Source organism: Theropithecus gelada, chromosome 20 (assembly GCF_003255815.1).
Source record: "Theropithecus gelada isolate Dixy chromosome 20, Tgel_1.0, whole genome shotgun sequence".
Lineage (NCBI taxonomy): Eukaryota > Metazoa > Chordata > Mammalia > Primates > Cercopithecidae > Theropithecus > Theropithecus gelada.
The window spans coordinates 53372190-53386567 of record NC_037688.1 but is presented as its reverse complement, the minus strand read 5'-3'; the positions used below and the strand labels follow the sequence as shown (position 1 = coordinate 53386567).

Sequence of the window (14378 nt, the reverse complement as noted above, 5' to 3'; positions counted from 1 at the left end):
CTTCATTATGTCTGAATAATATTCTATATATTGTGAATAATTGGCTGTGAACATAGGGGTACAGATATATCTTTGACATATGATTTTATTTCCTTTGGTTAAACAATTAGAAGTAGGATCGAAGGTTCATATAATACTTATATTTTTAATTTTTTTGAGGTGCCTTCATGCCATTTTTCATAATGGCTGAATCAATTTACATTTCCACTGACAGTATCCAAGGGTTTTCTTTTCTCCATGCTCTCTCATTATTATTATTAATATTTCTTGACTCTGACAGCAGTCATTCTAACAAGTGTGAATATTTATTGACTTTGACAGCAGTTGTTCTAACAAGTGTGAGGTGATAGCTCACTGAGGTTTTACCTGCATTTTCCTGATGAATAATAACATTGAGAACCTTTTTATAAACCTGTTTGCCACTTCCATGTCATATTTTAAGAAATTTCTACTTGAGTGCTTTGCAAATTAATTTTTTTTTTTTTTTTTTTTGCTGTCGAATTGTGTGAGATTCTTAGTATTTTGGATATAAAACTCTTATCAGATCTATTTTCTCCCAATCCCTGGGTTGCTTTTTCATGTTCTGTGTTTCTTTGCTGTGCACACACTTTTTTGTTTAATTTAATGCTACTTGCTTTTATTTTTTGCTTTTTGTTGCTTGTGATTTTTTGATGTGATAGCCAGAAAAATTACAGCCAAGGCCAGTGTCAAAGAGATTGTTCCTTATGCTTTGTTCTAGAAGTTATACAGTTTCTAGTTTTGTATTTAAGTGTTAATCCTTTTGAGTTAATTTTTGTACATGGTATAAGTATTCAGTTTTATTCTTTTGCATATGACTACTTGTTTTCAGCATTATTTGTTGAAGAGACTATACTTCCCCTTTGTGTATCTTGGTGCCCTTGTCAAAGTATTAGTTGACTGTGTACACATGGGTTTCTTTCTGGTTTTTGTATTCTATTCCATTGGTCTATGTGTCTGTTTTTACGTCAGTACCATAGCCTTGATTAGTATAGCTGTGTAATAGTTTGAAATGAAGAAGTGTGATGCCTCTAGCTTTATTCTTCTTTTTCAAGATTACATTGGCTGTTTGGAGTTATTTGTGATTCCACAGAAGTTTTATAATTTTTTCTATTTCTGTGAAAAATGCCATTAAAATGTTAATACCGATTTCATTGGATCTGTGAATCACTTTGTGAAGTATGGATATTTTAGCAATATTATTTTTTTCAATCCATGAAGAAGGGATATTTTTCCATTTGTGTCTTTTTCAATTACTTTCATCAGTGTTTTATAGATTTTGCTGGACAGATCTTTCACTTCTTTTGTTAAATGAAGTTATAAAATTTTCAAAAATTTTTTGATACTATTATAAATAAGATTTTTTTGTAACTTTTTTCTCAGATAGTTTATTGTTAGTATATGGAAATGCAACTAATTTTTTGTATATTTTTGTGGCCTCAACTTTACTGAATGGATATATTAGCTCTATTTTTTGTTTGTTTGTTTGGTATAGTCTTTATGGTTTTCTGTATTTTAAAATCATTTCGTCTGTAAACAGTGAGAATTTTACTTCTTTATTCCTGATTTGAATGCCTTTTTGTTTCTTTTTCTTACCTAATTGTTCTGGCTTGATTTCTCACTACTATGTCGAATAGAAGTGTTGAGATTGGGCATCCCTGTCTTGTTTCTGATACTAGAGGAAACTTTCAGCATTTCACTGTTTACTCTGTTGAGATGGATACTTTTGTATGTATGCTGTTTGGAGTTTTTATTATGAAAATGTATTTACTTTTGTCATAGACTTTTAATAAATTTTTTGAGACGATTATATGATTTTCATTTTTTTTGTTATTGTGGTATATCATTTAAATTGTGTATGTTAAAACATTCTTGCATCTCAGGGATAAATCCTACTTGATAATGATGTCTGATCCTTTTAATGTGTTTTTGAATTTGGTATCTAGTATTTTGTTGAGAATTTTTGCTTGTATCTTTATAAGGAATATTGTTTTGTTCCTTTTTTGTAGTGTCCTTCCTTACTGGCTTCAGTATGAGATGTTGGTGGCCTCATAGAATGAGTTTGAAAGTGCTTTTTTCTTTCAGTTTTTTGGAAGAGTTTGGGAAGTGTTGACATTGCTTCTTTAGATGTTTGGTGCAGTTTACCCATGAAGTCATTTGGTCATGGGCTTTTTTTTTAAATTGGGAGATTTCTGAGTACTTCTGTCTTCTTTCTCATTATTAGTCTTTTGGGTGTTTCTGTTTCTTCACAGTGTGGTGTTCTTTCTGAGAATCAATTTCTTCCAAGTTATCTTTTGTTGTTATGTAATTGTTCATAATAGTTTATTTTTTCTCTTTCTGTGATACTAGCTGGAAGGACTACTTTTTCATTAATAACTTTTTGAGTCCCCTCTCTTTTTTTCCCTTGGATAATCTAGGAAAAGTTTGTTCATTTTTTTTTTTTTTTAAAGACTCAACTCTTAGTTTTTTGATATTTTTTATTTTTCTGGTCTCTATTTTCTTTTTGCTTTAATCCTTATTATTTCCATAATTATGCCAACATTGGGATTATTTTGTTCTTCTTGATCAAGCTCCTTGTGGATTACAGTTAGATTGCTTAAGATCTTTGTTTTCCTTATTGTAGAACTTTATCACTTTATACTTCTGTCTTAGAACTGCTTTTGTTACATCTCAGAAGTTTTGGTTTCTTGGCATTTCCAATTTCATTTGTATCAAGATAATTTTTTATTTCCCTTTTGATTTCATGGTTGTTCAGAAGCATGTTGTTTAATGTCAACACTGTATTAGTCCATTCTATAAAGAAAGAAGATTTAATTGGCCTACAATTCTGCAGGCTGTACAGAAGCATGGCACCAGCATCTGCTTGGCTTCTGGCGAGGGCCTCAGGAAGTTTGCAATCAGGGGAACTGGGAAAGGAAGAACAGGCAGTCACATGGCAAGAGCAGGAGCACGGGACTGAGTTGGGAGGTGCTACATACTTTTAAGCAACCAGATCTCGTAAGATCTGGGACAGATCCAAAGAATACTTGAGGGATCTGCCCCTATTATTCAAACACCCCATATTAGGTTCCACCTTGAACACTGGGGATTACTTTTCAATGTGAGTTTTGTGGTGGGAGACAAAACATTCGCACTGTATCACACACATTTGTGAGCTTTCTAGTTTTCTTCCTGCTGTTGATTTTCTAGTTTTACACCATTGTGATAAAAAACTTGATATAATTTTAATCTTAAATTTTAAAAACTTGTTTTCTATTTTTGGTTTAACATATGATCTATCCTGGAGAATATCCCACGTATTCTTGAGAACAATGTGTATTCTCATACTGTTTGATAAAATATTGTCTATTTAGTTTATAGTGTTATTCAGGTGAACTCTTTTTTTTATTAGTTTTCTCTCTAAATATTCCATGCTTTGTTGTAAGTAGGACATTGAAATTCCCTGTTACTGCATTTTATTTTCTCACCCAGTGTTGGGTGCATACATAATTTTAATTTCTATATCCTCTTAACAGATTAACTTCTTTATCATCATGTAGTGAACTCCTTTCCTCTTGTGACAGATTTTTGCATGTAAGTCTGTTTTGTCTAATACAACCAACAACCACTCCTGACTCTTGGTGGTGGTTTGCATGCAATATGGTTTCTATTCTTTAAGTTTTTGTTTGTCCTTAATTCAAAAGTGAATCTCTTGTAAGCAGCATACTGTTAGTTTAACAAATTCATTTAGCCACTCTGTTTATTCTGGTCTGTTTTGTTTTCTGTAATGGAATACCATAGATTGGCTAATTTATAAACAATGGAAGTTTATTTGGCTCATGATTCCAGGAGCTTGGAAGGCAAAGAAAATGACACTATTATCTGGTGAAAGCATTTTTGCAGCATAATAACATGGCCAAAGACCTGAGGGAGAAGAAGAAAGCTCCCTTTTACAACAGAGTCACTTTTGTGATAACTAACACACTGCCATAAGGACATGAATTAATTCATCAGGGCTGAGTCCCAGTGGCCTAACCGCTTCTTAAAGATCCCACCTTTTAATTCCATCACAATGGCTATTAAATTTTACCCTAAAATTTTGGAGGTGACATTCAGTCTATACCAGTATCTGTTTATTGGATAATTTAATCTCTTTATATATAAAGTAATTATTGATACATAAGGACTCACTATTATAGTTTTGTTGTTTTCTGTTTTATAGTTTCTTTTTTTCTCATGCTGTCTTCTGTTAATTTTTGGATTTGTTTTTGTTGTTTTTATGTTTTGATGGCTTTTTCCATTTGTGTATCTACTACAGTTTTTTCCTAGAGGTTATCATGAGACTTAGATAAAATATCTTATATTTGTAAAGGTCTAGTTTAAGATGATAACAATTTAACATCTATCCGTGGAAAAAAACTCGACAGTTTTTCTCCCTTTCACACATTTTATTACTATATATATTATACTTTGTAACTTTTTATACTTTGTATTCATTAACAAATTATTGTAGCTATACTTATTTTAATGCTTTTACTTTGTAGCTTTTATATGAGAGTTAAAAGTGATTTGTACACTAGTGTTACAGTATTAGTGTATTCTGAATTTCACTGTGTATTTACCATTTCCAGTAACATTTATACTTTTAACTTTTTTTGTGTTTTTCATTAGCATTTGATATGGTTTGGCTGTGTCCCCACCCAAATCTCATCTTGAATTGTAGCTCCCACAATTCCCATGTGTTGTGGGAGGGACCCAGTGGGAGGTAATTGAATGATGGGGCACGTCTTTCCTGTGCTATTCTCATGATAGTGAATAAGTCTCACGAGATCTGATGGTTTTATAAAGGAGAGTTTCCTGCACAAGCTCTCTTCTCTTGTCTGCTGCCATGTGAGATATGCCTTTCACCTTCCATAACTTCAATTTCTGCTTGATTCCTTTTAATCATTTCAATCTTTTTGTTCAATTTACCTGCGAGAATCTGAATTCCTTCTCTATTTTATCTTGAATTTATTTCCTCAACACAACTATTTTGAATTATCTGTCTGAAAAGTTACTTACTTTGTTTCTCCAGGATTGGTATCTTGTGCCTTATTCAGTTTGTTAGGCCATATTTTACTGGATGGTCTTAATGTGTAGATGTTCATCTGTGTCTGGGCATTGAAGAGTTAGGCATTTATTGTAGCCTTCACAGTTTGGGTTTTATGTCCACCCTTGTTAGGAAGGCTTTCCAGAATTTGAAAGTACTTGGATCTCAAACTCAATAATGTTCCTCTTGCAGACTCGTAGAGGTACCATGTTGTTGGTCTTGGTTAAAATCGATGAATTATCTGAATTACCAAGCACAGAGACTCTTGTTCTGTTCCCTTAGTTTCTTCCAGACAAATGGAATTTCTTTCTCTATGCTGAGCTACCTGGAGCTGGGGTGGGATGACACAAGCTTCCCTCTTACCCCTACCACTGGGACTGTGCTAATTTAGACCTGAAGTGAGCACAGCACTGGGTCTCACCCAAGGCCCAGTGTAATTACTGCCTGGCTACTACCTAAGTTTACTCAAGACCTTAGGCCTCTACAATCAGCAGGTGGTAACCAGCCAGGTATGTGTCTCCTCAGGGCAGTAAGTTCCTTTTGGCCCCAGGTAGGTCCAGAGAGATTGTGTGGGAGCCAGGTACTGAAGTCAGAAGCCTTGTTTATCTCGTGTTCTATTCCACTACAGATAAGCTGGCATTCAAATCACAAGACAACATCCTTCCCTCTCCTCCCTCCCCTTTCTGCAGGCAGAGGAGCCTCATATTGTGTCTGCCACCACCACCAGCCCACAGGGGTTTTCACTGGGCTATCACTGATGTTTACCCAATGCCCAAGCACTCTTCAGTTAGCTTGTGATGGCTGCTTCCACATCTGGGACTTACTGTTTGGTGCAGGGCAGGTCCAGAAATGTTGACTAAGGGACCCTAAGAGTATGCTTGGTGCTCTACCCCACTGTGGCCAAGCTGGTACCTCAGGTGCAAGACAGAATCCCATTTACTTTTTCCTCTGCTTTGCTCAAACAGAAGGTGTCTTTCACTATACCCATCATAGTGGGAGATGTTCTGGGTCATACCCGAAGCCAGGACATCTCAGAGTCCAGTGTTCATGATGTGTTATTGGGGTACCACTGTTGGTTATTCAGAGACCAGCAGCTCCTAAGTCAGAAGGTGATGAATCCTGCCAGGTCTCTGCTGTGATAGGGCAGCACTGGGTTCATTGTAGTCCCCTAGTCACTGTGTTCTCCGTCTCCCAAATTAACAGATTTCTCCCCGCCATGCAGATGCTGCTGAGGGGCAAGGGCAGGTGGCACAAACACTCCCTTTTCTCCACTGTTGGTGTCTTAGTAGTTCACATGCCACTTTATTGTTGTAAAGTTATTGTAGTAAAGTTTGTATATCAATTGAGAAAACAGGGCCTCAGGTTTTTCACTCAACTGTTGTATTCTCAACTTAGCATAATTTTGTGTATTAGATTTGTAAAATATATGTATCTGAATCTAGTAATTAGAATTCTTAAAATTTTTATATCTTTCAGATGTGTTTTCGCATTATAACAAGGACCTGTTGACAGAGCAATGCACAGAAGCTTCATTCCAAAAAGTGATATCAAGGAGACATGGGAACTGTGATCTTGAGAATTTACATTTAAGAAAAAGGTGGAAAAGGGAGGAGTGTGATGGGCACAATGGATGTTATGATGAAAAGACTTTTAAATATGATCAATTTGATGAGTCCTCTGTTGAAAGTTTGTTTCACCAACAAATACTTTCTTCTTGTGCCAAAAGCTATAACTTTGATCAATATAGGAAGGTCTTTACTCATTCATCATTGTTTAATCAACAAGAGGAAATAGATATTTGGGGAAAACATCACATACATGATAAAACTTCAGAGTTATTTAGGCAGGTCTCTACTCTAAGTAGGTACCGAGATGTTTTTATTGGAGAGAAAAATTATCATTGCAATAATTCTGAAAAAACCTTGAACCAAAGCTCAAGCCCTAAAAATCATCAGGAAAATTGCTTTCTAGAAAAACAATGCAAATGTAAAGAATTTGAGAAAGTCTTTCTTCAGAGTATGCATGGGCAAGAGAAGCAAGAACAGTCTTACAAATTTAATAAATGTGTAGAAGTTTGTGCCCAGTCATTAAAACATATTCAACATCAGACCATCCATATCAGAGAAAACTCATATAGATGTAGTAAATATGATAAAGACCTTAGTCAGTCATCAAATCTTAGAAAGCAGATAATCCATAATGAAGAGAAACCATACAAATGTGAAAAATGTGGGGATAGCTTTAACCATAGTTTGCACCTTACTCAACATCAGATCATTCCTACCGAAGAGAAACCTTATAAATGGAAAGAATGTGGCAAAGTCTTTAACCTTAACTGTAGTTTATACCTTACCAAACAGCAGCAAATTGATACTGGAGAAAACCTTTACAAATGTAAAGCATGTAGCAAATCTTTTACTCGTTCCTCCAATCTTATTGTGCATCAGAGAATTCACACTGGAGAGAAACCATACAAATGTAAAGAATGTGGCAAAGCCTTTCGCTGTAGTTCATACCTTACTAAACATAAGCGAATTCATACTGGAGAGAAACCTTATAAATGTAAAGAATGTGGAAAAGCTTTTAACCGTAGTTCATGCCTTACTCAACATCAGACAACTCATACGGGAGAAAAACTTTACAAATGTAAAGTATGTAGCAAATCTTATGCTCGTTCTTCAAATCTTATTATGCATCAGAGAGTTCATACTGGAGAGAAGCCTTATAAATGTAAAGAATGTGGCAAAGTCTTTAGCCGTAGTTCTTGCCTTACTCAACATCGGAAAATTCATACTGGAGAGAATCTTTACAAATGTAAGGTATGTGCCAAACCTTTTACTTGTTTCTCAAATCTTATTGTGCATGAGAGAATTCATACTGGAGAGAAACCCTATAAATGTAAAGAATGCGGCAAAGCCTTTCCTTATAGTTCACACCTTATTCGACATCATCGAATTCATACTGGAGAAAAACCATATAAATGTAAAGCATGTAGCAAATCTTTTAGTGACTCCTCAGGTCTTACTGTGCATCGGCGAACTCATACTGGAGAGAAACCGTATACATGTAAAGAATGTGGCAAAGCCTTTAGTTATAGTTCAGATGTTATTCAGCATCAGAGAATTCATACTGGCCAGAGACCCTACAAATGTGAAGAATGTGGCAAAGCCTTCAACTATAGGTCATACCTCACTACACATCAGAGAAGTCATACTGGAGAGAGACCCTACAAATGTGAAGAATGTGGGAAAGCCTTCAACTCTAGGTCATACCTCACTACACATCGGAGAAGTCATACTGGAGAGAGACCCTACAAATGTGATGAATGTGGTAAAGCCTTCAGCTATAGGTCATACCTCACTACACATCGGAGAAGTCATAGTGGAGAGAGACCCTACAAATGTGAAGAATGTGGCAAAGCCTTTAACTCTAGGTCATACCTCATTACACATCAGAGAAGTCATACTAGAGAAAAACTTTGAAAATGTAAAACATGGAGCAGATTTTTACTTGTTATCCATGTCTTATTGTGCATCAGATAATTTATATGGGACTGAAACCCTACAGATGTTAAGAATGTGGCATAACCTTTAACCATTTTTCAAGCTTTACACAACAGCAGAGAATATAAACTGAAAAAAATCCATACAAATATTAAAAATGTGGCAAATTATTTAAACTGTGCTCAACCCTTACTCAAGGTAACCCATACTAGAGAAACACTATAGATGTAAAAATGTGAAACGCTTTATTCAAAATATCAAACTTATGAGTCACCTAGGGGTTCATAGAAAAAGAAAGTTTGTAGATGCAATAAATGTGAGGAAGTATTTAATAAAAAATGAAGTCTAAATGTGTCAGAATTTATGTGAGAAAGGACTAAAGCACAGACACTTTCAGCCTTTATACTAAATAAATTTATACAGAATCTAAAGGCAAAATAATTAGATAATTTATTTGCTTATATGTTTTAAAGTAGCAAGAACATTGATGTTTTGACAGGTATATTTCATAGATACTTCATTTGTATTTACAGTATTTGAGGTTTTTGAAGAGCAAATATTATTTATATAATTCAGCTTTCAAATCTGTTGCTGCTTTTCCTTAATCCATGGTGTTCATGTGAAAATATATGTTCTTTTTTTTTTTTTTTCTGCATCAGAGCAATGTGAGGTCCTTCTAAGTTAGGTGAAAATAATTAATATCAACATTTTTCATGGAAGTTTAATGCCAAATGTAAAACACAGGAAAATTTAAAAAAATATGCTCTTTGTGTTTGAATAAAGTAATGCATGTAAACATATACGTGTTTAGAGCATTTTTCTATATTAAAGTAAGAGGGATATTCTGGATTTTTGAAATTACTTCACCAATTCCTCCATAAGTTTAAAAAAAAAAGAGACTTCATTTAAAGCAGAGGTCCCCAGTCCCAGGCTGTAAACCGGTTACTGGTCTGTGGCCAGTTAGAAACTGAGCTGCACAGCAGGACATGAGTGGTGGGTGAGCAAGCATTACCACATGAGCTCTGCCACCTCTCAGCTGAGTGGTGGCATTAGATTTTCGTAAACCCTATTGTGAATTGTGCATGTGAGGGATCTAGATTGTGTGCTCCTTAGGAGACTCCAACTAATGCCTGATGATCTGAGGCAGAACATTTTCATCTCAAAACCATCTCTCTCCTTGCCAGTTTGTAGAAAAATTGTCTTCCACGAAACCAGTCCCTGGTGCCAAAAAGGTTAGGACCACTGAGTTGAAGTACTGACATATCTTTAAAACAGAATAAAGTAGGAGTCTAGTATTATTTGATGTGATAGAAGACATAGTGAAAGAGTTGAGTATTTGATGTGAGGAGAATAACATCTTCACCTATATCAGAGAAATGTGAAGATAATTCCTATCAACATTCACTAAATAATTAGCCTCACTTAAAAAAAAAAAACGTAGCAAACAGAACTGCAGGATTAGTATATTGGAAAAAAGGAATGTTTCTTGAGTACTTGTAACTGTATTTTGACCAGGAAGAATATAGTGGATTTTAAAATGGTTTAGACTATGGGTGAACTTAATTTCTTTTATTAAAATTAGTTGGTTTTTCGTATTTTAACACTGATGTACAATGAATGAAATGTTGCACTGACACCAGTGTTAAACTATTCTATCTTATCTAAGATTGTGGTTAACAGATGGAAATAATATACTATGGGTTAACAGTGAAATGTCTTCCCTAATATTCCTTTTGTTGGAGGACTTAAACTTTCAATAATTTAGAGAATAGTTTTCTCATAGTGACTGTCTTGATAATGATTAGATAAGGCAGGTAAGACTGAAAGGCCACAACTTAGCAGCAAATGTTTTACATTCATTTGAGAGCCAGTTTGTAAGTAGTTCACAAAAAGATGTTGGGTTAAAGCAGTGGTTTGAATTAATTGCATAGCATTCATATAACATAATGCAACTCAGCCATACAAAGAAACAAAGAACTAAAGCTCACGCCCTACATGAATCTCATAGACCTACTAAGTGAAAAAAGCTAGACATAAAATTGTGTTTTGTGTATTTATGTGTTGCATTATTTCAGGCAAAATAAACCTATGGTGAAATAAATCAACGCATTAATAGCCTCTGGTTGAGGAAGAAAAGATAGATGTTTGGGACAAAACACAAGTGAATTTTCTGAAGATGATGAAAATGTTCTGTTTGTAAACTAGGTGAAGGTCATATGGGTTTATTTGTTGAAAGTTTACAATTAGAATTTGTGTCAGCCAATTGGTGCTGCAGAGTCTGTTTCCTTTGGGTTGGGATCTCATTTGTTTGAGTTGGGACTTCACCTCATTGAAGTCCTGGCAGAGTCACTAGAAGAGATGTGATGATCTTGTCCCAGACCCCAAGAGTGGGTTCTTGAATCTCACACAGGAAAGAATTCTTGGTGAGCTGCAAAGTATGGTAAAGTTATAATGGTTTATTAGAGACTACTCAGTTACAGAGTAGGGCATCCTCAGAAAGCAAGAAGAGGAATGCCTTGCAATGAGAAGAGATCGTTTATTGAAAGTTCCTCTGTTAGAGTAGGCCTTCCTCAGAAAGCAAGAAGAGAAATGCACCCATTTCAAATGGTTATATAGGTTATTAAGAATGGTATACTTTATACAGAGACTTGTAATCAGCTTGTGACAGGCTATTAGTATTGTTACTTTTCTATGTTACTATTGATTTCAGCAAGAATTTATGAGTGTACTATCTTTAAAGCAAAACATACTTAATAATGCTTTTTCTTAAAGTACTGGGACATTTTCATAAGTTTTGAGTTCTTATTTAGTTGATTAACATCATTAACTCTGTGTCTCAACCATAAACATTTTGTGAGCAAGGGTGCCAGCCCCCTTGGAAAGGAATCCAGCAGGTTTGGCTTTTTTTTTTTTTTTTTTTTTTTTTTGAGACAGAGTCTCGCTCAGTTGCCCAGGCTGGAGTGCAGTGGTGCAGTCTCGGCTCACTGCAATCTCTGCCTCCCAGGCTCAAGCTATTTTCCTGCCTCAGCCTCCCGAGTAGCTGGGATTATAGGCGCCTGCAACCACACCTGGCTAATTTATATATTTTTAGTAGAGACAGGGTTCTGCCATGTTGGCCAGGCTGTTCTTGAGCTCCTGACTTCAGGTGATCTGCCCACTTCAGCCTCCCAAAGTGTTGGGATTACAGGTGCGAGCCACTGCGCCCGGCCACAGGTTTGGCTTTACCTGGCCTTTATTCAAGATAGGATACTTCTGGCAGATTTAGCATGATTGTTATCTGAAAGCTGTCTATCACACTGCAGTGAGGAAGGGTGTTGAACAGCGACTAAGGTGTAATGGCTGCTCATTTGGCTACAGAGGTCCAGCTAGCAGCCAAAGTATAATGGCTTGAGTAGGAATTACAGTTAGGAAAAGGATTTTTAAAGAGCTCTATAGTCAAAAGTTGACTTAATAAAAACTGATATTTACTCTATGTGCATACACATATGCATGGTTTTAAGATCTCCTCTCTCTGTAATACAAACAGTCAAATGAATTCTGTTTCTCCGTTTACTTCTGCCTGTCCTTCCTCTTGCCACTCCAAATGTCACATGAGGGGACTTAAAAAAAAAAAAAAAAAAAAGAATTCTAACAATTCTAGCCTAGAATCACAGAAAACAGAAAAGTTGGCACAGTCTCCTCCTTTTGGGAGGAAACTGCTTTTCTCATGAGGCCCTCAGTTGTCAGCAGAGAGATTCCTCGCAGGTCTAGCACTCTGCTCTTTTTTGTATTGCATTACTTCATCTCCTTGACTTTGGGGGATACCAGAGATTACACTGTACTATGAGAGAACTTGACTAGGTGGATGTAATTGCTGGTGAGTCACTGGCAAGAGCTATGGTTTTAGAGGGCTGACAGCAGTCACTTATAGCAGATGTTTATTACTCTAGAGAGTTGCTTATTTCTTTGGGTGTTTGGATAGAAAAAGCATGGTTTAGAACGTAGAGGCTACAGAAACACCCCCCAGCCACCCCCACTGAGGGGTAAGACACCCATGCGGGATGCAGTAATCACAGTGTGTGCTAACTGGCATAGGATCGCCCACCAACCTCAAAGGAATGTCCTTCTACTGAGGTGCACTGTGGGATCATTGAACTGCCCAGTCCTCTGGCATTTCCTTTCTTTTGGGGGCTCAGAATTCAGTGTTAAAATGGGATTCTTGATTTGGGAGGATCTAAGTGTTATGCCTTCCAGCTGTTAATGCTTTGCACATATTTAAATATTAAGCCTTAAAAACTGCATGCTTCCTTTCTTTATTAATTAAGTGGCTCTACCCTGAAGCCAGTAATCTAATTAATAAACTAAGTTTAAAAGCCCACCTATCCAACTAAATCCATCTCCAAAATGTGCAACTTTCTGACATTTAGCTGGCTGGTTTGCTGCTCTTTGTAAAAACAAAAAAAACCAATTCAGGAATGCTTTTCTCCAGGACCTGGGAACAATGTATTTGAAATGTAAATATGAAAAAAGATAGTACCCTATCTCACAATTTTGCAGTAAGATAGGAGCCTAATTTAATCAGGCACTTAGTTCCAAGTTGCAAAACAATTTTCTGTCACAAAGGTTAGTTTATTTTTCCCTTTTTTTTTTTTTTTATTTTGAGACGGAGTCTCGCTCTGTCGCCCAGGCTGGAGTGCAGTGGTGCAGTCTGGGCTCACTGCAAGCTCCGCCTTCTGGGTTCAGGCCATTCTCCTGCCTCAGCCTCCTGAGTAGCTGGGACTGCAGGCGCCCGGCTAATTTTTTGTATTTTAAGTACAGACGGGGTTTCACCGTGTTAGCCAGGATGGTCTCGATCTCCTGACCTTGTGATCCGCACACCTCGGCCTTCCAAAGTGCTGAGATTACAGGCATGAGCCACCGCGCCTGGCCTATTTTTCCTTTTAATAAAGCCAATTATCAAACCTAGATCATCTTTCTCGTTACCAGGTGAATTTAGGATAAACTGCCAAATGGTGCTGTCAAATTTTCCTGCTTGGGGGCTATTAATCTTGACAACATGTATGTTTTATAACTCAATTAAACCAGACTGTGATGTTTAAACACTACATGTTTTGCTTCTGATGTACATCACATTCTGGTTTGAGTTTTAAAACAGTTTTATCTCTTTTCTACCTTTGTGGAGAGGCATTCTAGGTTGGGAGGCAATGTTGTTTTAATTATATTTCCCAAGCACTGTTCAGAATTACAAGATCAAATATAAACATAAAAGATCAGGCTTCGTACTAGAAGGGACTTTGGCAGATACCCATCAAATTTTCTCACAGGCTTTCTTCCCCCAAGCCACAATAGTTCAGTGAAGATCTTGCCTGCCCTCAAAATCTGAATGCAGTATGATCTCGCTGCCTATTTTGAGCTCTGCAGTTTCGTCTGGGGCACAGTTAGAAAAGATTTGTAATAAAATAACCTCATAAAGTGGCAATCATCAGTTCCAGCCCTGTCTTTCAGTGCACCTGGTGACTTTATAACAGAAATGAATTCAGAGAACTTGGGGCCTGGAAGCCCAATCAGACATGTACATGTGCATTGAGTTGGCCTCTTCCACTTCCCTGTCTCTCTGGGGACCTAAATCTGCACCACTAAATTTTGAATGCAGGATCTGGGGCTCTTCAGAATGCTCTATAGCAGCCTTCCTGGGAGGAATCTCTTCTCCAACTTGTCTCTTCTTGCTGTAAAACCCAAGAATACAGAACACATGCGATCCCTCATAGAATTTGCACACAAGGGGAATTTGCCTCCCCCTGAGATTCATA

General features: G+C 36.5%; 1 protein-coding gene across 3 annotated transcripts in view; it reads left to right on the top strand.

Moving 5' to 3' along the window:
• The window catches only part of LOC112614681 (zinc finger protein 267), a 28753-nt gene extending 19364 nt beyond the window's left edge, over nucleotides 1-9389 (top strand). For all 3 annotated transcript variants that reach the window (XM_025371379.1, XM_025371380.1, XM_025371378.1), the window contains one exon: nucleotides 6563-9389. In XM_025371379.1, the coding sequence (XP_025227164.1) occupies nucleotides 6563-8568 (2006 nt within the window). In that variant the 3' untranslated portion in view covers nucleotides 8569-9389. The remainder of the gene's footprint in view (nucleotides 1-6562) is intronic.
• Nucleotides 9390-14378: the final 4989 nt, after the last annotated feature.